This window comes from Mesoplodon densirostris, chromosome 6 (genome assembly GCF_025265405.1).
Source record: "Mesoplodon densirostris isolate mMesDen1 chromosome 6, mMesDen1 primary haplotype, whole genome shotgun sequence".
Lineage (NCBI taxonomy): Eukaryota > Metazoa > Chordata > Mammalia > Artiodactyla > Ziphiidae > Mesoplodon > Mesoplodon densirostris.
In genome coordinates, this window is record NC_082666.1 from 12,697,974 (window position 1) to 12,721,805 (window position 23,832).

The window sequence follows — 23,832 nt, forward strand, 5'->3', positions numbered from 1 at the left end:
AGCTAGTTCACAATTTTGCCCAGGTGATTCTGATGCAGGTGGAGTGAGGGTCCCGCTCCAAGAAATAGTCTAAGGAAAGTACACTTAGGGCCACTGATGGCAGAAAGCTTTTATTCCCGAGTCAAAAGTCAGGTCCTAAAACTACAGCCTGCCCCCTGGGCCAGCCAATGCCAGGGCACAGAAGGAAGCTTGTGACCGAGGGGGCTTAGCACTCACGGCTTGGGCTTAGGACCCATGGTCTCGTCCCAGCCCTTCCGACACGTCCGGATGATCCACTCGTGCTCGTCATCATCTGCAAGAGAGGAGGAGGGAGAGCTGGTCATGCTCTGCCCCGGGAGCCCCCAGGCAGGGTCTTGGGGCTGGGGTGCATGTTGGAGGTGGACCTTGCTGACGGAGCCAGGCACAACATGGATGGGCCGCTCTGAGCTGGGCCCGTGCCCAGTGTGACATCCACCAATGTCACCCCCGGGACAGCCGGTCGAGGCCTTCGTTTCTTTTCTGGGCTTTCCATTCTGGACGCTTCAGAGAACCTGTGGTTTCCTAGGGGGCTGACACCCTCTGTTTGCCCAGGTCCTTTCGGTGGGGAGAGGAGAGGAGGATCTGGGGGTCCTGTAGGCCCACATGCATTTATCTCCCTTAACTTAATCCTCGTGACCACCTGATGGCAGCAAGCCCGCCTTTCTGCGGACGGACTAACAGGCTCAGAGGATGAGTCGCTAGTCCACAGCCACAGGGTTAGTACGTGGGAGAGCCCAGAACTTGAGCCCCGGGGCTGTCTGAGTACAAGGCCTGTGCTGTTTTTAAACCTCAGAGAGAGAGAGTTGAGTGGGACACATCCCTTAGTCCACAGCACGCTCTCTGTGCCAGGCCCCTCTGCGGGCTGACTCTATTTTCATTTTTCCTCTTTATCCTCCAAAGCCACACCCAGCCCCTCCCCCCATCACGCCAGAGACCCACTCCAATGGCGGGGATATATACCCCCCAAAATGCACATAGCTCTGTAAAATATGTACTGTTGTTTTGTGTGCGAATGTGGTTTCAATTTACGTAGATGGCACTGTGCTGTGAATTTCATTGTGCCTCACTTTTTTCCCTCAGCACTACATTTTCAAGATCTATTCTCGTTGCGCCGCGGACATCTAGTTCTTTGCCCCTGACTGCTGCCTAATATTCCACGGTAGGCTTCCGTCATGTTTTACTACCCATCCTCCCAGGGGTGGACACGCAGGTTGCCTCCACCTCCTGTTACTGGGAATGATGCTGGGACAAACGTTCTTGGGTCCATCCCTTTGTGGATACGTGGGAGAATTTCTCTGGGATTATATTCCAGGAGGAGGATTACGGAGCCGTGCACATACTTCATTCCCCAGGACTCCCAGCGAAGCCCGTGTTTTTTTCCCCAGCACCGCAATGCCTGCCTGCGGCCCTTCCCTCGTTCCTGCCTTCCCTCTTCCTGGGGACAAAGAGCACCGGCCCAAACCCCTGTCCTCGAGCAGTTGTCCTCAGGGCGCAGCACCAGAGTCTCTTGCTCCTACCCTCACCCCCTGCCTAGCTCAGTGCCTCCCGCCCAAGAGGTGGGAGTATGGAATTCCTCATCCTCCTTGGGTGCCAAATGGCAGAAGCTAGACATAAAAGACGCTCCTTGAGAGCTGAAACGCAGAGGGTCTGAGATATCCTACCCTCCGAACCAGAGCCGCCTGCAGGAGCCCTTTCCTCTTCTGTGACGGCACCACTCCCCGGCCCAGGGAGACAAGGCTTATTGTCCACCTACTGTGTGCTCTGTAATTTACAAGCGTCGATCTCACTGAGTGTTTTGTGAGAGCCCAGTAGGGTAGGAAAGATTACCTCCACTTTACAGAGAGGACGAGCCTTACCTTGTGCCCACGGCCAGCGGAATTTAAGCCAAGGCTCATCAGACCCCAAAGGCTGACTTTTCACCCCAGGGCAGCCCCGACGGTGCCAGAAGGCGAGGCTGCCCCACAGAGCTGGACTCCTCCGTCCCGCCCCCCCCCTCCATTAGTTCTTTGTCTGTGACCTCAGGAGAAAGGCTCTCTGCCTGCACGCTCTGGCCTTTGAGGACTGCCCTCAGCAGCCGGTGGGACTCAGTTTCCCCCGGGGAGGCTGCGGGGGAATCCGCACCTGGCTGTCAACCCCGGGGGGTGGGGGGGACGGTGGGCGGGGAGAGCGGCGGCACACAAGGAGTTAAGTGCTGGTGAAGCCCACTTTGGCCACACCGAGAGCAGCCTGGTTGATAATTACAGTTCTGAAGTCTCTTGGGCTATTCGAATCCGTGCAGCTGCAACCTCTTCAGTGGTAACCCTGAAACCAGACCAACTGGGTTTATTGTGCTGAACCAGTCCTCAGGCCCCTCCCTGATGGTTACAAATTGACAGCAATGGACTTAACAGCCCTCTTCACTACCCCTCTCACTCTCTACCTGGCCGCTCAGCCCCCAATTTGAATGACAGATGCCTCCCCTCCCAGCAGCTGCTCCCCAACCCTCCCCTCCACCTCCCCTGTGCCGCGAGGCGGCTCCCCTGTCCCTGCCATGCCAGGGTGAGGCTGCCCAAGCACATTTCATCAATATTTAAAATGGAATTAAACCTGCAGCTTTGATTAATGCCTCCCAGATCCCGGCAGTTGTGATTACTATTTTGCAAATTGCGATTGTTGGACTATGTTAATATGATTGTCTGAGAACATCTTCACCTTCTAGGATAATTTTCCCCCTTTTTCCGGCAGGACGAGAGGGGAAGAGGAGGGGGAAAAAAGATGGGGGAAAAAACACCCCGCAAACTCTTTAATCAATTGTAAATTATTACCCTCGGCACAATTGCTGGTGGTTCAGAGGAAGGGGAGGGAGATTTCTGGTTTGGTGCATTTATCTTGAAAGTTTGGGCCCCGACTGGCCCAGTAATTCCACCCTGGGATGTTATGCTAAGGGAATAATCTATTTGTCTCGGTACTATTTAGAATCAAGAAAACTGAAATAACCTATGCTTCTAAAAACAAGAGGATGATTACTTTGTTGTATATTCATTCATTTAACAAATAATTTCTAAACACTATGTGCCAGGCATACTGCTAAGTTTAATTTCTAAACACTGACTATGTGCCAGGCATACTGCTAAGTTTGGGGGGCGGGTGGGAGACACCATGAGCCACATGAGGATTTAGCAGCCACTGAAAAAATATGGTTATGAAGTCTGTATAGCAACATAGGAGGAATGTTTTTGATATTATAATAAGCAAAAAAAAAAAGGTGGAAGGAGGTAAGAAACAAAATTACATAGAGTATAATCTGTGTAAAAATTGTGCACAGAAGAAAAATCAAAAATAATAAATTGAATGTGAATAATGGTCAGCTCTGAGCAGTGAGGCTAGAGAGGTTCTTCTGTTTTTGGTATTTCCCAAATCTTTCATTAATGTGTATCCACAATAGAAAATAAAAATAATCATTGGCTTTTTTCCTACCCTCTAATTTATTGCCTTGGTAATTTCATGCATTTTAGTAAATGAAGTAAAATGTTTCTAGGTTCCTAGAAACACCAATAGGGTTCTTGAATTTCTAAAAAGTAAAAAAATATTGGTAAAAATGCATAAAAGTTGGAGAATAGACAAATCTCCTGTGCAGAAGAATTCCAAACAATTTATGTGGATAGTCCGCCGTCAAGGAGATGGGGCATAACTCCCTATTCCTTAGATGTGGGCTGCATAGTGATTTCCTTGTAAAAAGGACAGTATAGGAAGGGGGTAAAGAATCAAAAAAAGAGTAACTTCAATGAAGAAACCTGACAAACACACCTCATCCACGTGATCAAGGTCAACATCAGCAGTGATAAGCCGTGTGGATAGTGTATAGCCTTGATATGATGAAAACGGCACTTAGCTCTGTGGTCTTCCTCCCCGAAACCCACAACCCCAGTCGAATCATGTGAAAACCATCAGACAAATTCCAATCAAAGGACATTTTACAAAACATTTGACCAGTACTCCTCAAAAGTGTCATCGAAAACAAGGAAAGTCTGAGAAACTCTCACAGCCAAGAGGATCCTAAGGTGGAGTGACAACTAAATGTAATGTGGTGTCGTGGGTGGGATCCTGGACCAGAAAAGAGACATTAAGGAAAGATGGAGGAAATCTGAATGAAGTATGGGCTTTAGTTATTTTTATTTAGTTAATAAAAATGTATCGATATTAGTTCATTAATTGTGACAGATGCATGGTACAATGTAAGATGTTAATAATAGGGACACTGGATGTGGGGTATAGTGGGAACTCTCTGTACTATCTTTTCAATAATTCTGTATATCTGATATTGTACTAAAATAAAATGTTTATTTTTAAAAATGCCTGAAAATCCAGTGTGCTCTGTAAAAGGTGAGATTATCATGTTCTCCAAGAGGAGTGGAAACCTCTTCACACACCCAACCACCCAAAAAACCATCCTGGGCCCTGCACTTCACAATTTATGATTCTACACAAATATGGAGAACAAACTAGTGGTTGCCAGTGGGGAGAGGGAAGGGAGGAGGGGCCCATACAGGGGTGGGGTGGGGGGAAAGGGTTATTATGGGATTATATGAAATCATATGTATGAAACTTGAAAATTGTAACACACTATAGAACTTAAAGGATCTTTCATTCAATAAAAAAATTTATGACCCTATACTTTCTTGCATATTTGCTTATATAGTTTTCTCTCCCACTGGGCTGTAAACTTAATGCAGAGACTATGTCTGCCTGTGGACCACTGGACCCAGCATACCATAGGCAACCAATAACTGCTTTGCCAGTTGAAGTCTGGAATAAGTCTGTTGCCTTCTGATTTGTCTTTGATTGCTATCAACAAACATTCCTGACACCTATTTCTTGGCATTCATGTCTCATCTCAAATGTCACTTCTCAGTGATCCCTGAGATCCGGTGTTCATTTTATCTCCTTCATGGCGTGTGCCTCTTGCTGCAATTTTCTTGTTTATTTACATGTTGTCTGTCTCCCCATCCACACTACAAGCTCCAGTGAAACCAGGGCCTTGTCTGCTTCTTCACTGTGGCATCATCAGACCAGTGTCTGGCACACAGGACTGCTTAGCCCACATCTGTTGAATGAATGAACGATTAAGTCAACAGGCTCAATCCTGTGGCCAGCCCTGTGCCAGGTGCTGGGGGACAGAGGGGACTGAGACCCAAAGGGTTGACCCAGGCACTCTTCGGCTTAATCTGTCTGCTCTTGGGGCACAGAGATTTCTTTATTCTGGTTCTCAAGCTTCGGAAGTGACCTCACTGCTCCCTGCATCCCCTCCCCTGCTGCCCCCAGTGAATCTCACCCATCACTAGGAAAGCTGGGCTTCTTACAGAGAAGAAAAGGAACTTGCAGCAAGAGAGACCCCAAATCTGACCACAGGCCACCCAACTGAGAAGCTTTCCCTGTAAAGGCTCCCACTCCTTCGCCTGGACCTTAAGACCTTTCCAGCCTGCCTCCTCCCCGGCTGTGAAATGCAGCTACCCTGACGTAATGCAGTCGCCCACAGGCATGTGTTCAGTGCCCCTGTGCCTTTGTACAAGCTGCTCCAGGGAGCGGGGGACACCCTTCCTTTCAGGACCTGGTTCAGGTGCAAGGTCTCTCAGAGCTCAAGAGAGGCCCAGGGCACTTCCCATTTCTGGACCTTAGTGAATATAAAAGTGAAGAAAGGCCTAAACACGAGTATAACAACTGCAATATATTTTAAACATGTACATTTGACACATTAATTCTTTCAACACAAACAACCCAAAGTAACATAGATGTGTTTTTCTAGGATTTCTGTCAAAGAAGTAGAAATACACAGTGCATTAAAGACGGTGTGGTCAGGAAACAGGGCTGCCTGCGTGAACATGGTTTTCTTTCAGGCCTATCACAGTCCCAGCTTCAGGCACCTGATGAAGGTGTGTCCCCCTGGCCGTCCTCCCCCGCCATGGGCCCTGCCTGGATGTCACCTTCCCTGACCCAGGCTGCGGTCATGGTCGTGGTCACCCCTACCAGCCAAGGGGAGCCATGATCAATTCACTCTTCAGAGCCCAGCGCAGATCCAACACTTAAAAAGTATTTAATAAGTATATTAAATATACTTGTTTAATATGGATGAATGCATAAAGAAATGTAAATTTGGGGACATAAAAGTAATAAGTTTACTCTGTGGGATTTAGAAAAAGGGGAAAGAATTTCTTCCCCACCCTCAGCCAACGGAGCGGAGAGGGCAAAGCAGACATGCCAAGGGCGGGGCCAAGGCCAAGGCCGGGGCCAAGGCCACCGGCTGCTGTTTCCTTTCCTGTCTTGAGGCCAGGACCGAGCAGCCCCACCACATGGGGAGGATGGGTTGTCTGGGCTCACACCTGGGCGCGAACCACACTCCGGAAGCTCAAAGCCCTGGCTGGCCTGGGGCCCGACGGCGAGGGTGGGAGGGGCAGGCCCGCACAGGCCACCAAGCAGTACCCAGGTCACCGAGAGTGTCATTCGTGCAGCCTGCAGGTCGGTGCAGTGCTGGCGGAAGAAGAGTCCTGAAAGGCGGACCGCACATGCAACGCAACGTTGGCTCCCCTGACGGCTGGCAGGGAGGCGGTGTGGCGCAGTCGTTAAGGGCGCGAGCTTTGGAGCTCGGCCGCCACTAGCTCAGAGACCTTGGGCAGATGGCCTCGCACCTCTCTGGGTGTCATTTCCTCATCTGCAGAGGTGCCTGCCTGGAAGGTTTCCTGGGAGGATCAACTGAGGTCATTCCCGAAAAGTGCTTAGCACAGTGCCTGGTGCACAGGAAATGCCCCAAACCAAAGAAAGCCAGAAGCTGTCTTTGCAAGGTGGGACTTCAGGGCCCCTGTGACTGCACAGCATAGGCTGGAGGGAGTTCAGGGTCCTTTGTAAGCCCTGCCGCCATCTTGCTGGGTGATCTTGGACAAGTCACTGCCCCTCTCTGAGCCGGTGTACAGTGGGTTTAACCAGACCTCCGGCAGACTGGGGACTGGCGGGGCTGAACGGCCCTAGGTGGGTACCCAGGAAGTGTGAGCTAGGATCATCATTTCGATGGGCCTTTAATTCCCAAACTGGGCACCTTCAAGGGGGTGTTCTTAAGAAACTCAGCAGTCCTGGAACTTCTGGTTCCCTGCGGGGGCAGAGGGAGGCGCTGGGGAGGAGGAGGTCTTTACACAAGGATTAAGAGCCGCAGCTCAACTAGTGCTTTTGTTCAGAGCGAGGGGCAGGTTGGGGCAGGTGAGCACAGAGAGGGCAAACGGGCTGATTCAGGTCATCAGGCACCCGCAGGCCAGATGTCGCTAGCTCATGGCACGCCTTTGGGCCAAGCACACCTGCAGCGCCCACCTGGTGTGTGGGAGCCTCGGGTGGGGACAGGGAAAGGGAGGAGACCAGGATGAGTCAAGGTGTCCAGCCTCGGGAGAGGGGATGAGGGTCACAGTGGCCGAGCACCCGCAAAGCACAGGGCTCTGTGGGAAAAGGGGCACGTCCGTCCTCTTCTCAGTGAGTAAAAGGCATTGTCCCCAGTTAGGATGAGGAAACCAAGGCTTGGGGTGCGAACCGTCTCCCCACCTCATTCCACCAGCGGGGAGGGGAAGGGCACAGAGTGCTGGTGTGAAGGTCACGCTTGATGAGGCTGTGTGTGCACGGGCACAAGTGGGCGTGTTTCCGTCGAAGTGTGGGAATCTACCCAAGTGTGAGTGTGAGCAAGCATGCATCGGTGTGTGCCATGAGTGTGTAAGTGGCTCTGTCTGAGGCACAGGGTGAAGAGGAGAGAGTGCGCCTGTATGGGGACCCTCAGCCTGCGTGTGACACGCGGTGTGTGGCTGGGTGAGTGGCAGGCGGTGTGTGAGCATCTGAGTCTGTGTGTGTGTGAGCAGATGTTAAGGGAGGAGGCGTGCAGCTCGCGGTGACAGTCCAGCGCGCATCCAGAACGCCAGGCCACGCCAGGCTCTAGGGCAGGAGCTCTGCCGTGAGGGCTGCCTTTCTTCCTGGGGTCAAGGCCAGCGCGCTCTCAGATGGCTCCTGTGTGAACTGTGACTGGGGTGAGAGGTGCATGGCAAACCTGGCACCCCAGGCTGTGGGCAGGTGCAGTCCCCAAAGCCCGGCCACACCCTCTGTGCAAATGCAGGGGTGAGAGCGGCAACCAATGCCGGGCCATCCCTGTCCCAACTCCTGCAAACAAAGAGGCTTTGAACTTTGCTGGCAGAGGTGTGGCCAGAGGCCAAGGCCACAGCGTTGCCAATATTGATTGACGGATGGCTGCCCAGGCAGAGCCCAGCATCGGGCAGGAAGGGAGGCCCGGGGCTGCTCTTGCTTTCCCTGTAAAGGCGCATCTTCTGGGCTGGGTGGGTGGAGGTCTCCAGGGGGTAGGGGTGGGTGTGGTGAGGCCAGGTTGCTTCACCCACGGGGAACTAGAGGGGCAGGGCCCAGCACCCACAAGCTTGTCAAGGCCTATTTAACTGTAAGAGACATGGGAAAAAATGACTGACTCTGAAACACAGAAAGAGAAACGGCAACACTGAAATTAATAAATGTTATAATTAATGCATAAAGCCTGAATTAATTATTAAATTTAGAAATCAAAACAATATTATTACACTTGAAATCAATTTGTAGGCTTGGTTTCCTCATTTGTCAAGAATTCTCCAGTGTGAACACGGCTCTCAAGAAATCACAGCCAATTGTTAAAGTCTTGCAGTCAAACCATCTACCAAGCAAAGTTTGAAAAATCCTTTTGGAGTTTTAACAGCAAAAAATTACATTTAATATGGGAGCGTGGATACATTCTGTTTTAATATGTTGAAACCATTGGGTTGAGACCTTCGAGGTCAGACCTAGGGCTGGATCGGGCTGTGACCCGGGGAGGGCGAGTCTGGGCAACGAATATGGTGAGCTGGGATCAGGTTCATGTGCCGGGCACATGCATGTACTTTCCATGCCTGATGTCATGCAATTCTCATACCACCTTTGTTATGTGCACAGTTGGTGTCTCAGGTGGCATTGCAGAGGCTCCAGTTGGTGGGTAAAGGGAAAAGTGCCCACGGTCATAATGACCCTTGGGAATCTCTTAGGAAAGCCCCAGACTGGAGCAGGACGTCTCACTAAGTGTCGTACTATTGGGGTTCTGACACCAGTAGGACAGAGAGTAATTCCTGCTGTTGAGGTCCAGATGCATAGCTGGCCTGTGTTTATGGGCCCTACTGGTAAAAAAAAAAAAAAAAAAATACACATCCTTAAATACTAGCATCAGCCTGTGTGTGGCAAGGTGCTCACACAACAAGAGGTGCACAGGGACGCAGACCAACGGATTCACATCTCCCACACTCGCTCCAGAGCAGGTGTGTGCTAAGTAGGGGAGGGTGCAAAGGCACCCACACCATCTATATTGCTATGCTTCGTGCTTCCCTGATTCCCACTTTTATTTTTCAAGCACTCATAAGTGCATTTGTGCTCACTAAAGATGTCAGTGATGCCTGGCCGCTGCACACAGGCAGCGCTGGAAAGCCAAGTGCTGAGGCCAAGGTCACTTGGTCGGCCCTTGCTCTGACCCTCTGCTCCCTTCTGCCCCCGCTCTCCAGCTGCGTGTGGACAATGGACTGACAGGGACAGGCCTGGCACTTGGGCCTGTCCTCCAGGTGGCAGATGCTGGGGGCAGAATTAAGGCTGGGACAGGGGGGATGGCCAGGAGGGATGTTAGGATGTTAAGGACCTTACGGAACTCAGACTAGAACTCACTTAATCCTCACAGCAATCTTGCAAAGTCAGTGTTATTATTTTTTAAAGATTTTTTAAAATTAATTAATTAATTTATATTTGGCTGGGTTGGGTCTCCGCTGCTACACGTGGGCTTTCCTTAGCTGCGTCGAGTGGGGGCCTCCTGTTGCGGTGGCCTCTCTTGTTGAGGAGCACAGGCTCTAGGCGCGCGGGCTTCAGCAGTCATGGCACACGGACTCTAGAGCGCAGGCTCAGCAGTTGTGGCGCTCGGGCTCAGTTGCTCCACAGCACGTGGGGTCCTCCTGGACCAGGGCTCGGACCCGTGTCCCCTGCACTGGCAGACGGACTCCCAACCACTGCACCACCAGGGAAGCCCCAAAGTCAGTGTTATTATCCCGTTTCACAGGGGAGGGCTCTGAGGCTCAGAGAGATGGAGTTATATGTCCCAGCTCACTCAGCTAATAAGGGGGTACAGGTTCATACCCAAGTCTATCTCCAGAGCTGCAGCCCTCAGCCACTACACACTTCCCTGAAAAATCTTTCTGCAACTACCACGTCTTTACTGTCTGAAGGATTGAAGCTAAGCTCCCTAACCTGGCATTCAGGCCTCTCTCCAGCCCACACTGGGTCCCTCTGCTTTGAATGCCCAGCTCAGACACACTCCTACACACCCATCAAAGCCTACTCCGTCCATCACTGCCTAAGGGAGGCCTTCCTTGACTACTCCTCTGTCTCCCAACACAGTAGCGGGTCTCAGGTGCTCCATCTTGAGTGCCCAGGCCCCTGCATCTCTGTGCCTTTGCTCATGTTTTCCCTTCCCTTCCATGCAGCAAAATCCACCTCTCAAACTTTAAAGCCTAGCCAAACACCACCTTTTCCAGAACATCAAGTTGACCTGGGACACACTTACCGTTTTCTCTGTGCTCCCCCAGCACACTGTGCTTCTGACTCCTGGCACCAGCAAAGCAGGGCACTCCCAGTTTTTTGGAGAGAGAATCTCATATCTGGGACTTCCCTGGTGGAGCAGTGGTTAAGAATCCACCTGCCAATGCAGGGGACACGGGTTCGATCCCTGGTCCGGGAAGATCCCACGTGCCGCAGAACAACTAAGCCCGTGCGCCACAACTACTGAGCCTGTACTCTGGAGCCCGTGAGCCACGACTACTGAGCCCACATGCCTAGAGCCCATGCTCTGCAACAAGAGAAGCCACCGCAATGAGAAGCCCGCGCACCGCAACGAAGAGTAGCCCCTGCTTGCTGGAAGTAGAGAAAGCCCGTGGGCAGCAACGAAGACCCAACGCAGTCACAAATAAATAAATTAAATAAATTTATTTTAAAAAAAAGAATCTCATGTCTGATATTCCACATTAAACATTAATATAAACATCATGGAGAATATAGACTTATGTTGGACTTCCTTCCATATACTTTTTTTATGGTTTCTGTTATTTTACTTTCTGACCTATATTTTGAGGGGCAGGAGGTTCTCTGCAGCCTTTTGAACACTTAGGCTTTAGCCTTCCGTCCAGAGAGTGCCCATCCCGGGTCCTGTCACTGTTTACGCATCTCTCCCCACTCCCGACCCTGCACTGGTTTTGGGAGGTGGCAGGCACTGAGGTGGCCCCCAGGTGAGACCCTGGTATCCGCAGGGGATCAGTTAGGGCCTGCGTCTGGGGGGATCTTAGAGGGTCTGAGGCTCCAGATGAATAAGAAATGCTGAGGATGATGGGAACACATCCAGAACAGTGCCAAAGGCGGGCTAGAGAGATCAGGGGACTGCAGGCCTCCAGCCCAGTTTTGAAATTGGCATTAAAAGCAAGTGGGAGGAGGCCAGAGGGCAGCTTGCCAAGGTCACTCCGGCTCCTCCCTTTGGGGCATGCAGTTAAGGAGGCCCCTACTTCTCAACGAGTACTAGTCCCTGGGATATAAAATCATCCCAGCTGTTATCTCTGACAGGCCTTAAGCGCCTCGTGGTCTGGGCACTGCTCTCGCTGTATCCCCTGCATCATCTCAATAACACTCGCCACAATCCTGGAAGGAAGGTCGTAGTTCTACCCCCCATTTGTCAGATGAGGAAACCGAAGCTCAGAGAAGTTAAGAGACTAGCTTGAGATCACACAGCGGGCCAATGGCAGAACCAGGGTCTGAGGGCAGATCTGGCCGTCCCTGGAGCCGGCCTGTAACCCTGCCTGCCTCTCCTAGACCTGAGGTTGAGCAGGGCTCTCAGCCAACTGCCCTGAGTTCCAGCGTGTGGGCTGAGGAAGCGAGATGAGGCTCCTGCCCCCTGGGCTCTGGCCTCGCATCCACTTCTGTCACAAACCACGGCGGTCCTGGCTCGGGTGGACTCCAGCCACGGAAGGGGAAGCTGTATCCTTTGGATGCTTCCAGGAGGCTGCTGTGGGGGGTGGGGGATGTATTGCTGTCAGAGTCCTGTGGGCACAATGGCTGGAAGGGGACTTTCCAGGGCCTTTGGAATTGGAACTGGGGAAAGAGTCGGGCAGGGGGCGGTTCCCGCAGGTCTGGGAGGGGCAGCAAGGCGGGGCAGGCTGTCATTCCTAGAGCAAGGGCCTTGACGGGGCGATCCCAACCTCTGTAGGAGAGGGGGGTGGGTTCTAGTGTATTTCTCCGGGGGAGAAGAAGGTCCACAGCTTTGCCAGACTCTCAGAGAAGTTCATGTCAGTTCACAGTGTGGCCTGTGGTGTCAGAGATGCCTGGGTTCAAGTCCCGATTCCTCCCTTTAGTAACTGCTCCGGTAAGTTACTTACTCTCTGAGGCTCAGTTTCCCCATCTGCCAAATAGGGATAATGATGCATTCCTCAAAGGGCTGGGATGTGGTAAGTCCCTGGCACAGTAAAGGCATTTGATACTCATAATTCCCTTCATACCCCTTTTGCTTAAAGCAGATGCCGGGCTCTGTGATCCGTGTGGGCATTTTCTTTGGCAGTTACAAGTGTGATATTATCGCTCCACAAAGCCTTCATTATGGTGCTGCTAACAGTACCGCGGATATGGCAGGCATGGCCCTGCGTGCCAGCCTCCAGGTGATTATAACATTTGGGTAAATTGCCTTTTGTCTCGAGGAGAGATGACAGCGGGAGGGGGCGGGGCAGGAGACTCGCTCGGCCATTTTGCAGAAACCACGGGGGAAGCAGGGTGGGGGACAGCCTGGGTTTGCCGAAGGAGCCCTGGCTGGCGGTGGGAAGGTGGGTCCGGCCCCGGCCCTACCACAGACAGGCTGTGTGGGGTCCGGCACGTCATCCACCCTCTCTGGCTCTCAGCTTTCTCACCTGTCAGGTGGAGGCAGAGGCTTCAAGATGAGAAGAGTCTTGGTTTGTTGGTGGCATTGAAAGACTCATGTTCCTTGGACAGTTTTTGAGCAATAAAGTGGGCAGAGAACTATCTAGGGAAAAAGAATCACTTACCCTCCTTGGATATTTTTATGTCTCTGGGCCACAAGGAAAGCCCTTGGTTCTTTCTTTCTTTCACTAATAAACTCCAGCTTCTCATTCACAACCAGCTCAAATGTCATTTTTACCTCTGAGTCAGCTAGACCTGGATTCAAATTCCAGCCCTGCCACCTATTACCCGGGTAAATTTGGGCAAAGCATTTCACCTCACCTCAGTTTCATCATCTGTAAAATGGAAATAATAAAGACAACTATTTCCTAGATAAAAGAAAATAAATTATGTAAAGTGCTCAAACCAGTGCCTGGAACATAGTAAGCACTCAGTAAATGGTGGTTATTATTATTACCCTGCTTTTTCACCTGAAATAAACTATGGATACCTTTGTATATCAATAGGTCCATTCCTTCACTGCCATTTTAATGGCTGCATTGTATTTTATTGTAAGCCTATATCATATATTATCTTTTACTTGGCCGCACCACGCAGCTTGCAGGACCTTAGTTCCCCGACCAGGGATCGAACCCGGGCCCACGGCAGTGAAAGCACTGAGTCCTAACCACTGGACCGCCAGGGAATTCCCGAGGCTATATCATATATTATTTAATGAGTTCCCTCCTGCTGGACATTTGGGATGTTTCTAGTTTTCAACCGTTTAAATAATACCAGAAAAACTTTAGAAGGCCAAGTGGTCTTTCACTTCTACCTGCTCACTATGCAGCTTTTTAAAAGTTGGGTGGGGAGCAGATAAACACCAATGTCTCCATTGGGCTCCATGCCCAGGCCTCTGTGGACAGACAGTCTTGGAGTTGGCAGGGCAAAGTGGAAAGAGGCAAATCTCTGGAGGCAGATGGGCCCAAGTGTGAATCCCAGTTCCTGCCAAATTTTCTGGGGAAATTCTTTAACTTCACCGAGCCTCAGTTTCCTCATTTGTCAAACAGGGATCATAGCCCTCCCCTGTAGTTGAGTGCCTGGTGCAGGGTCAAGGCTTAGTCAATGCCACCTGTCACCCCCCCCCCCATCATCTTCATCCTCTCCGTCCTCATTCTGGTGGAGCCAGCTGTCATCTCCAAAAGACTCCAAATCACCCAGGCCAGGTCACTCTTTGGACCCCGATTCACACCCCTGCTTCTTCCCATTGTCCATTTACCCGAGCATACGTTCAAACGAGGCTCGTGATCTTGATTTTAAATTCTGTCTGAAACCTACAGGTTCAAATGCAAAGGGGCCCTCTCTGCAAATAATCACTGGTATGCGATATTTTTAAGAAGCCCAAGCCATTGTTTCTGATTGAAGGAAAGTTGGTGCTATTTTGAAGAGGAGCACGATTAAGCGGTGGCGTTCTCGCTTTAACCGTTGGGAATTAGACGCTGTTTGAAAGATTTGTGAGCTCTAGGACATTTGCCAGATGTGCTTGATTCGACATTTCAGACAACAAAGGGGATAATGTTGGCGGGAATCTTGACAGCATTTCTGATGATCAGGATATTCTTTGAGGATGGTACTGAGACCTTTCGGGGAGGAATTTCAGCTTTTACATAAACTAATTTGGGATGCTCACTCTCTGTCTTCCACAAAGCAAATTTAGTTCATTGTCAGTTGTATATGTTAAAATGGTTACGAGCGTTTTTTCCTTTGAATATTAATAATGTGCCTTTCATCTGAGACACGCGCATGGGGTGTCATTAATTGCGGGGAGGGAGGAAGGCTTAGTGGTGCAGTTATTTTGCAAATGATTCCTGATAGTAACGTTGAGGCAAGCAACAGCTACTCGAAGAGACGGAGAGACGTACACACTGCCAGAAGGGCTCAGGCGCATCCCTCCTGGGAGGAACGAAAGGGGAGAGGAGGAGGGCTAAGGGTTAGAGTTCATCTCCCAATTTCCCACTATGTTAAAGGTAACTATCCCAAATGTCTTCCAATGCTTCCCTACTGGCCCACAGTCTGTAAAGGACCCTTTATTAAAAAGGTAGTATCTCATTTGGGGACCGTGGTGTTCCTGTCTCAAGACTCTCAAATGGACATTTTCATTCATTTAGAGCATCACTGAGCTCCCCCGGTGGTACCAGGAACTGCGCTTGGTGCAGGAGCACCTGTACAGGGAATGAGACACAGCCCTGTCTGGGTGCGGAGATGCCGAATAAAGAATAAGCTAGGACAGGGACTTCCCTGGTGGTGCAGTGCTTAAGAATCCACCTGCTGATGCAGGGGACATGGGTTCGAGCCCTGGTCCGGGAAGATCCCACATGCCACGGAGCAACTAAGCCCGTGTGCCACAGCTACTGAACCTGAGCTCTAGAGCCCACGAGCCACAAGTACTGAGCCTGTGTGCCACAACTACTGAGCCTGCACTCTAGAGCCCACGAGCTACAACTATTGAGCCCATGTGCCACAGCTACTGAAGCCCGCGTGCCTAGAGCCCGTGCTCTGCAACAACAGGGGCCACCGCAATGAGAAGCCCGCACACTGCAACGCAGAGTAGCAGCCAAAAATAAATAAATTAATTTAAAAATGTATAAAAAAAAGAAAGAATAAGCTGGGACACAAAGCTGGCAAGAAGAAGGAAAAGAACAGGGTTTGGGCAGCGTTGGGTTCCACTCGACTCTGCTGCCAGCTGTGTGACTGGGAGCAAGTTATTAACTTATTTGAGACCAGATCTTCTCATTGCCAACTCTGGCTCCTGAAAATTCCCCACTTGGGATGCTGGGAAGAGCAGAGATAAGCAGGTAAGGCACTCAGCGGAGGGCTGGTAAGGAGCCTCCTCGGTGTGCATTCCCTTCCCAGCTTCGTGACCCTGAGCTGTGGATGGGCAGGTGAAGCTGCATGCCATTCTTCCGGGCTGGCAGGTGAACCATGGCCTTCTGTTGTGTGCTGAGCATGGAGAGATGGGGACTGTGATGGGGGGAGAGAGGGGGAAGGGCATTCTCAGCGGGGGGAACATACGATGTGAGAATAGGGCCATGTTGATCAACGGAGGGCAGCTAGTCTGCTTGGGCTGGACCATGGGGTGGGAAGAGACAGGGGTGAAAGGTAGACTGGCACTCTGAACACCATAATCAAGAGTCTGCAGACCCCGGAGTTTCAGCAGGATTTCATTTCCCCAGCAAAACCCTGGGGAGGCAGAGAGACCTAGCACGTCCAATCACACGTCCCCTCAGAGCCTTCTCCTCTCTCAAACACCTAGAGAAATCTTAACAACCCCCAGGGCTTACTCTCCTGTCTCTCCCCCAGCCTGAGTCAGTAACCAGTACAAGGATAACAGCCACAACTACCGATCACTGGACACGTGCCTTGAGCTGGGTGCTGTGCTATGTACTTTGCTTACTTAACTCCATCTTTTCTAACCACAATTCCTCCAGATTAAGTACTACTATGATGCTCATTTTACAGATGAGGAAACAGGCTCCAAGAGGAGACAAGAAGTAAGCTACCCATGGCCACCTAGCTGGCCAGTGGTGGATCCGGGACCAGAGGACAGCCGGATGTGTGTATTCTAGGTCCTGGGCGTTTCTCCACCGCACCACGCTATCTCTCTGACCTCTTCCCGTTCTCAAGCCTCCTGCGGGAGGGAGCTCCTAACTCAGTCTCTGTTTTGCTTTGTGTCTGCTGTATTAATTGCAGTATTGCCTACACGGAGTTGCTGTCTTTTATGGTTTTACGGTCCCAGCAGAGGCAACATCAGGGTGGAGTGGAAAGACCACGGGACTTGTAGGAAGAAGGAAATGGGTTAGAAGTCCAGCTTCACCATCACCAGTCTGTCATTCAGCACTCCCTGACCTGGATTCCTAATCTCAGGACACACCCATTCCCAGCTCACAGGATGCATGTAGAGCTCCCAGGAGATGCAGGGGTCATAAGCTCAAAGGCTTTACGGTGGGTACCTTAAAGAAATGACAGATGCTGGGAATTCCCTGGCGGTCCAGTGGTTAGGACTCGGTGCTTTCACTGCGTGGGCCGGGGTTCAATCCTTGGTTGGGGAACTAAGATCCTGCAAGTTGCGGCATGGCACGACCCCCCCACCACCAAACAATGACAGGTGCTAATGGGGGTCTGACAGGTGCTAATGGGGGTCAGACAGCAGGGAGTGGTGGGAACCTGGGCAGTGCTTGCCCCCTGTTGGTGCCCAAACCCATGCCGTTTCAAACATGGGGCCAGCCAAACAAAAACTCTGGCTTGAGAGCCACTGGTTTGAGATCTCTAATGCTTAAGCTTTTAAGCTTTACAAACTTGGAGGTGCAGAGAAATATAATGGCTTATATTTATTATTGAAAATAAGTTGTCTATTATGTGCCGGGGACTGAATTTTGTATAACTTGTTGAAGCATCTGAGGGACTTGTAGGCAGGTCCTCTGCCCGCCTGCCTGCTTTTCTTTCACAAACGTTGAATCACCTCCAACTTGTGGGACCCGTGTGAGGTGCAGAACACCCAGGGCTGAATCAGACACAGACACGTGGTCCCCGCTCTCAAGAAGCTCTTAGTCTAGTGGGGAAGGTAGGCAAATAGAGGTTCTTCTACTGTCGTGGGCTAAGTGCTGTGAGGCTTGTGGGAGCACAGAGGAGGGACGTCTCACACAGACAGGATGGAGGGAGGCCAGGGGGCGGGGAGGGAGGGGTTGGTCAGGGAAGGCTGCCTAGAACAATGGTCCTGACCCTTGAGAAGGCTGTGAAATCAATTTAGTGCATAGCAATCATCATTTTAAAAAACTGAATAGAAAATATGGACTTCTCTGGGTGTCCAGTGGTTGAGACTCTGCGTTTCCAATGCAGGGGATGTGGGTTCGATCCCTTGTTAGGGAACTAAGGATCCCACATGCTGCACTGTAAGGGCAAAAAAAAACTGAATAGAAACTATCATAGCACATCTCATGTAAGAATACATACGTGAGTGTGAGTCTGTGTGTGTTCTGGGTCGTGATGTAAATCATTCCTGATACGAGCCAAGGTCCAACGGTTTGAGAGCCACAGTTTGAGAGAATTCTTGCCTGCCTTGCTCCCCAAAGCCTGGTGCACTGCAGGCACTCAAAGACTTCTGGATGAGCGGAAGGATGGATTTAAACTCTCACAGTTATCCAGCAGTAGGTACTGTCCTTTCCAGTTAAGAAAGGCACACTTGGGCTTCCCTGGTGGCGCAGTGGTTGAGAATCTGCCTGCTAATGCAGGGGACACGGGTTCGAGCCCTGGTCTGGGAAGATCCCACATGCCGCGGAGCAACTAGGCTCGTGAGCCACAACTACTGAGCCTGCGTGTCTGGAGCCTGTGCTCCTCAACAAGAGAGGCCGCAACAGTGAGAGGCCCGCGCACCGCGATGAAGAGTGGCCCCCGCTTGCCACAACTAGAGAAAGCCCTCGCACAGAAACGAAGACCCAACACAGCCAAAAATAAATAAATAAATAAATAAATTAAAAAAAAAAAAAAAAGAAAGGCACACTTGGAAACCCAAGTCTAGCAAACCTGGATCTGTCAAGCGTGCTCACAGCCTAGCAATTTGTAGCTTAGCCGTCCAGGGCTTTCTCTCTGCCCAGGGGGAAAAGAAGCCAGCCCAAGACGGGTGAGGGGCCGAGGCAGTTCAGAGCGAAAGGCGACCCTTCTGCTGGTGCCCCAGCCTGTGACCTCCTATAAAACAGCATTCCCGGCTCTGACCCACCCAGGTGGCATGTGCTTCACAATAGCAGCGGCTTAGGCCACTGTGTTTACTCTGGGGTGGCCTCAGTCACCCGCCTCAGGCCCACACGGCCAGCAGTCCTGAGCCTCCAGGAGGCCAACAGGAAGCACTGTTTATGGGGCAGATTGGGATGCAGGGGAGAAAGGGCCCCGGGGGAAAACAGAAGATGGACAGAAGACCACATCAGTCCCCGGCAGGGTGAGGCGAGTCAAGGGTAATGACGAGGTGGCTACTAACAGAGACCCCTTTTTAGTGGTTTTCAGGACACTCTGAACTTGATCTGTCCTATATCAGGACCAAAATACCCCTTGGCTCCCTTCCTCCTCCATCATAGACTTTTTTTTTTTTTTTTTAATATTACTCTTTTTTTCTAGGAGATGTTGGGGGTAGGAGTTTATTAATTTATTCATTTATTTTTGCTGTGTTGGGTCTTCGTTTCTGTGCGAGGGCTTTCTCCAGTTGTGGCAAGCAGGGGCCACTCTTCATCGCGGTACGCGGGCCTCTCACTATCGTGGCCTCTCCCGTTGTGGAGCACAGGCTCCAGACGCGCAGGCTCAGCAGCTGTGGCTCATGGGCTCAGCCGCTCTGCGGCATGTGGGATCCTCCCAGACCAGGGCTCGAACCCGTGTCCCCTGCATTAGCAGGCAGACTCTCAACCACTGCGCCACCAGAGAAGCCCCATCATAGACTCTTAAGGTTAGAAGTGCCCTATAAATTATCCAGTTCAACCATCTCATTTTGCAGATGAAGAGACAGGGACCCAGAGAGGGAAGGCACTGGCCCAGGGGCAGCCAGCAGGCAGCCTGGAACCTGGGGCCCGTGGCCTTTCAGATGCCCCTCTCTTGCCATCTTGCTGGAAGGATCTCCCATTTCCTATCCTTTGGCCCCTTTTCTAATGTAACAAGAGAAATCTTTCTAATGGACACATCCGTTACTATTCCACTCGCCTATAACCCTCCCTTACTCCCCCACGGCCCTCAGGTGGAAAGACACCTGTGATCTTTCCTCCTGCCCTCTTGGGCCTCCTCTCCTGCTCTTCTTCCCCTGACATATTGGTGTCTCCGGCTCCTGAGCGACCTGTAGCCTCTTAGCTGTGCAGCGCTCTCCCCCATCTCTAATCCTTTGCACGTCCTGTTCCCTCTGTCTTTAACACTCTTCCCAACCCTGATGCACTTGCCTGCTCTTATTTAGGTTTCACATTAGATCTTGCTTTTTCCAGAAAACCTCCCTGGCCTGCTGGCCTCCAGGGTTTGGGATCCGCACGAGGTTCTCTTGCAGCAACTCTGGACTGTCACGATCCATTTCACTGTCACTTTCTCTTGCTGCCTGAGAGCCTCTAGGATGCCGCTGTCACCTTCATGCCTAACACAGAGCCCGACCCATAGCAACTGGTCAATAAATATTTGTCGCCCAAACAATAATCAGTGTCTCCCCTTCTAAGAATGGCCTTCCCTTCCCCGATGCAGTTTTTTAAAAGACTTAATTTTTTAGAGCAGTTTTAGGTTCGCAATAAAATTGAGAGGCAGGTACAGAGATTGCCCATATATTCCCTGCCCCACACATGCATGGTCTCCTTCGTTATGAACGTCCCCCACCAGATGGTACATTTGTTCCACTGATGAACCTACATGGACACGTCATAATCACCCAAAGTCCTTAGTTGACATTAGGGTTCACTCTTGGTGTTGTATATTCTATGGGTTGGGACAGATGTATAATAACATGTATCTATCATCATGGTATCATCCATAGTATTTTCACTGCCCTAAAATCCTCTGTGCATCCCCATGATGCATTTGAAAGTTTATCATCTTGCATGGCTTTTGCCCACAGGATTCTGGGAACCACAATTTCTGATTCCCCGGTCACACCATGCATATCCATGCCTCTGTGTCTTTGCCCATGCTGTTCCCTGTGCCTGGAATGCCCTTACCCAGCGATCCTGTTTATGGAACCCCTACTCATCCTTTAAGACCCATGACTTGGGGAATTCCCTGGTGGTCCAGTGGTTAGGACTCTGCACTTCCACTGCAGGGGGCGCGGGTTTGATCCCTAGTTGGGGAACTAAGATCCCACATGCCATGTGGTGCAGCCAAAAAAAAAGACCTATCATTTCTGGGAACTTTTTCCTGACTGACACCCTCCATCCCGGACAGGTGATCAATTCCCCCTCCCCATCCCCCACCCCAACATTCTCCAGGGCTTCCCCCCACCAGGGCCCACATCACATGATATTGTGATTATATTTTTCTGTATGTGTCTTCTCCACTAGTCTGTGAACCTGCACAGGACCAGCATGTCCTCTCAGTGAGGCAAGACTGGAATACAATTCAAATCTAGAAAACTGAAAACGCATCAGCTGTATTGTACAACAACTGAAGAAAGATTATGCTCACACAGAATTCCCCAAAACACTAGTGCCATAAAAATTCTCCCTGCTGCCCCATCTCCCGACTAATTTTATGGTCAAATAATTTTAGGAAATGATGTAAATATATCTCTCTGGTAGAGATTCACAGTACACACTCATTCCTTAATTTATTTTTTTTCATATACAGTTAATGAGCGCCTAATATGTGCCTGGGTCTGTGCTTGGTGCTGGAGCTACAGCAGTGTGCCTGTTTTTAAGAAAAAAATTTGCTTCCTTTCTCCTGTAACTTTGAACTTTACTCGTTCAGAGGCCTTAGTTCTCAAGGAGAAATGGTCCCACCAAGTGACACAACAATGGTTCGATTGAACTGGAAGTGGAAACAGCCACCTAGCCATTTTCGCACCTTATGTCACTGAAACAACAGGCAAAGTAGGGGAATACATTTCTGGCTGGAGTGAGGGATCTCGACTGCCAGGTGGAAATTGGGTTGCTGTTACTGGGGAAAGGAGACGCTGTATGGAACCCAAGGAGGTTCTCTAGGGCACTTCTTAGTATTTCCACTGCCAATAGTAAAAATGAATGCAAAACTAAACCAACCAATGAAACAACCAAAAAAGGCAGGACCAGTAAGGATTCAGACCCCTCAAGAATGAAGGTTCCGGTCGCCCTACCTGTTAAAAAACCAGACCAACTGAAATGCGGGCAGAAAGCAAATGGAACATGGAATTTATAATAGAAAAATGAATTTATAAGTATTAACTACGGCCTCATGACCAATTATAGAAAGAGGACTGTATCGACGATACAGCTTTTCTTCCTTGCTTGTATGTTTATGTATAACGGTATCTATATCATTTATCTATCTACATATTTGCTTTTATTAACTAAATTTTTTCCTCTTCTTTCATCTTTTCCCCTTAATATTTTATAGGAAGATTCTTGGCAGTGGCGTGTAGGTTGTAGATTAGGCAGGACTGTCGAGGGATAACATCACTCAAAGATGGATGCAACGTCTGTTGGGTTTAAGGTCTCCCCTCACTGAGGAGGTGGTGAGAGCATCTTTGTATTAGTAGGAAGGATAGTTGCAGCTTGTAATACAAAAGAGCATAAACGTGTTATCTTTGCAGCAGAGAAGAATGTGCTTGGATGCTGAGCAACAGAAAGCAGTTGATGGGGCCATTTATGAAGCTACTGACTCTCAACTCCAAACCTACCTTTCTACCCTCTGCTTGGCGATGCTGGGACTGGGACCATGTGGAGGATATTTCTCCTTTGCCAGCTGGCCTCCAGTCAGGTGCTTCAAGGCAGACAGAGGGGGAGGGGACACGCTCTTTCCTGTTTTGCTTGTTGTTCTGGTCAGTGTCTCAGCCGTGGCCTTTCACTTCCAGTTTCCAGCTTTCCCCACACTCCTAGAATCAGCGTCATTGTGCTCTCTCTCCAGAGGCCCTCCTGGGCAGTGCCCCCTCCTCACAAGTCTGGGATGCAGCTCCTGGTTGGGGGGGCGTGTATCAATCTACATTCTAATAGCCCAGTCTCTTGCTTCCACACCCCCCACCCCCCACCCAGTTTTGAGGCGGTAGCTGCTTCCTGCAGTTACTTTCTCTGTCACCTCAATGTCTTCCTTTTGATTTTTCAGCTCTCCAGTACTTACTTAACCAATTTCCTGTTATTAAGTTCTTTGTTTTTCTGACTGGACACTGGACAGGTACAAGTGGAGACAAGACAGACAGAGTCCCTGCTCTCAGGGACCTTACCATTTAGTGGGAGAGGCAGACAGTAAGCAATTCATTACACAAGTGAGTATTTAATTACAGTTGAAATAAGTGCCGGGAAGGAAAACTACAAAGTATACCAGCATTTAAAAGGTCCTGAGAAGCCCTTCAGTAAGTAAAACTGTTTAGTATTACTTAACTCAGTATCTCCTTAGTTGATTTGATCAAGAAACTTCATGGGAGCCTACTTATATCTGGCAGAATTAGTGTTCTATATAGTACACTCTGTTAATGGAAGATGAGAAGTCAGAGAAAAGTGCCAGGGACTTGGAATACAAGCATTTGCCATGTTCCCCCAGGAACACCCACTGGGCGAGGGGTATCTCAGCTCCAGGATTCAGCCACGACATCAGCTGACGATTCCCTTTGTGCTTATTCCAGCACCACAAGGCAACTTTCTGATCATCATTGAATTACTGAGTAAATTTCCCTACAGGGAGTGGAGGCCCTCAGCAGCCAACCCAGGCCTTCTGGTCTACCTGGCAGTTTCTTTCTCATTACACAGTAGGGTTTCTTGACCTGGGTCTTTAGGGGAACCATCAACCCCTTAAGACTATATGCAAAATGCATATGTGTGTGTGTGTGTGTGTGTGTGTGTATACACATATATATTTGTGTGTGCGCGTATGTGGGCATTTTTCTACGAAGAGGGTCCATAGTCTTGGTTATTCCTAGTGGGACTATGACTCTAGAAAAGAGAAGGATTAGGAATCATGGTGTTGAAGGAAAATGTTCTTGTTCTTATTTGTACATTGACCTCTTGCAAGCCTGGTCACTGTAAGTCAGTCCTTCTCAGTCTGATCAGCTTGTGTTCACTCACCAAACTGAGGTTCTGGATCCTCCAAGGTACTCCCCAGGCTGAGGGGCCAGCAGTCATCTTGGACCACATGGCATCACTCACT

General features: G+C 50.2%; 1 protein-coding gene across 1 annotated transcript in view; it reads right to left on the reverse strand.

Annotated features, from left to right (window-relative positions):
- Window positions 1-212: 212 nt before the first annotated feature.
- The window catches only part of MORN5 (MORN repeat containing 5), a 34,161-nt gene continuing 10,541 nt past the window's right edge, over window positions 213-23,832 (reverse strand). Inside the window, exon 5 of the mRNA XM_060102375.1 lies at window positions 213-292. Coding sequence (XP_059958358.1) covers window positions 213-292 — 80 coding nt within the window. The remainder of the gene's footprint in view (window positions 293-23,832) is intronic.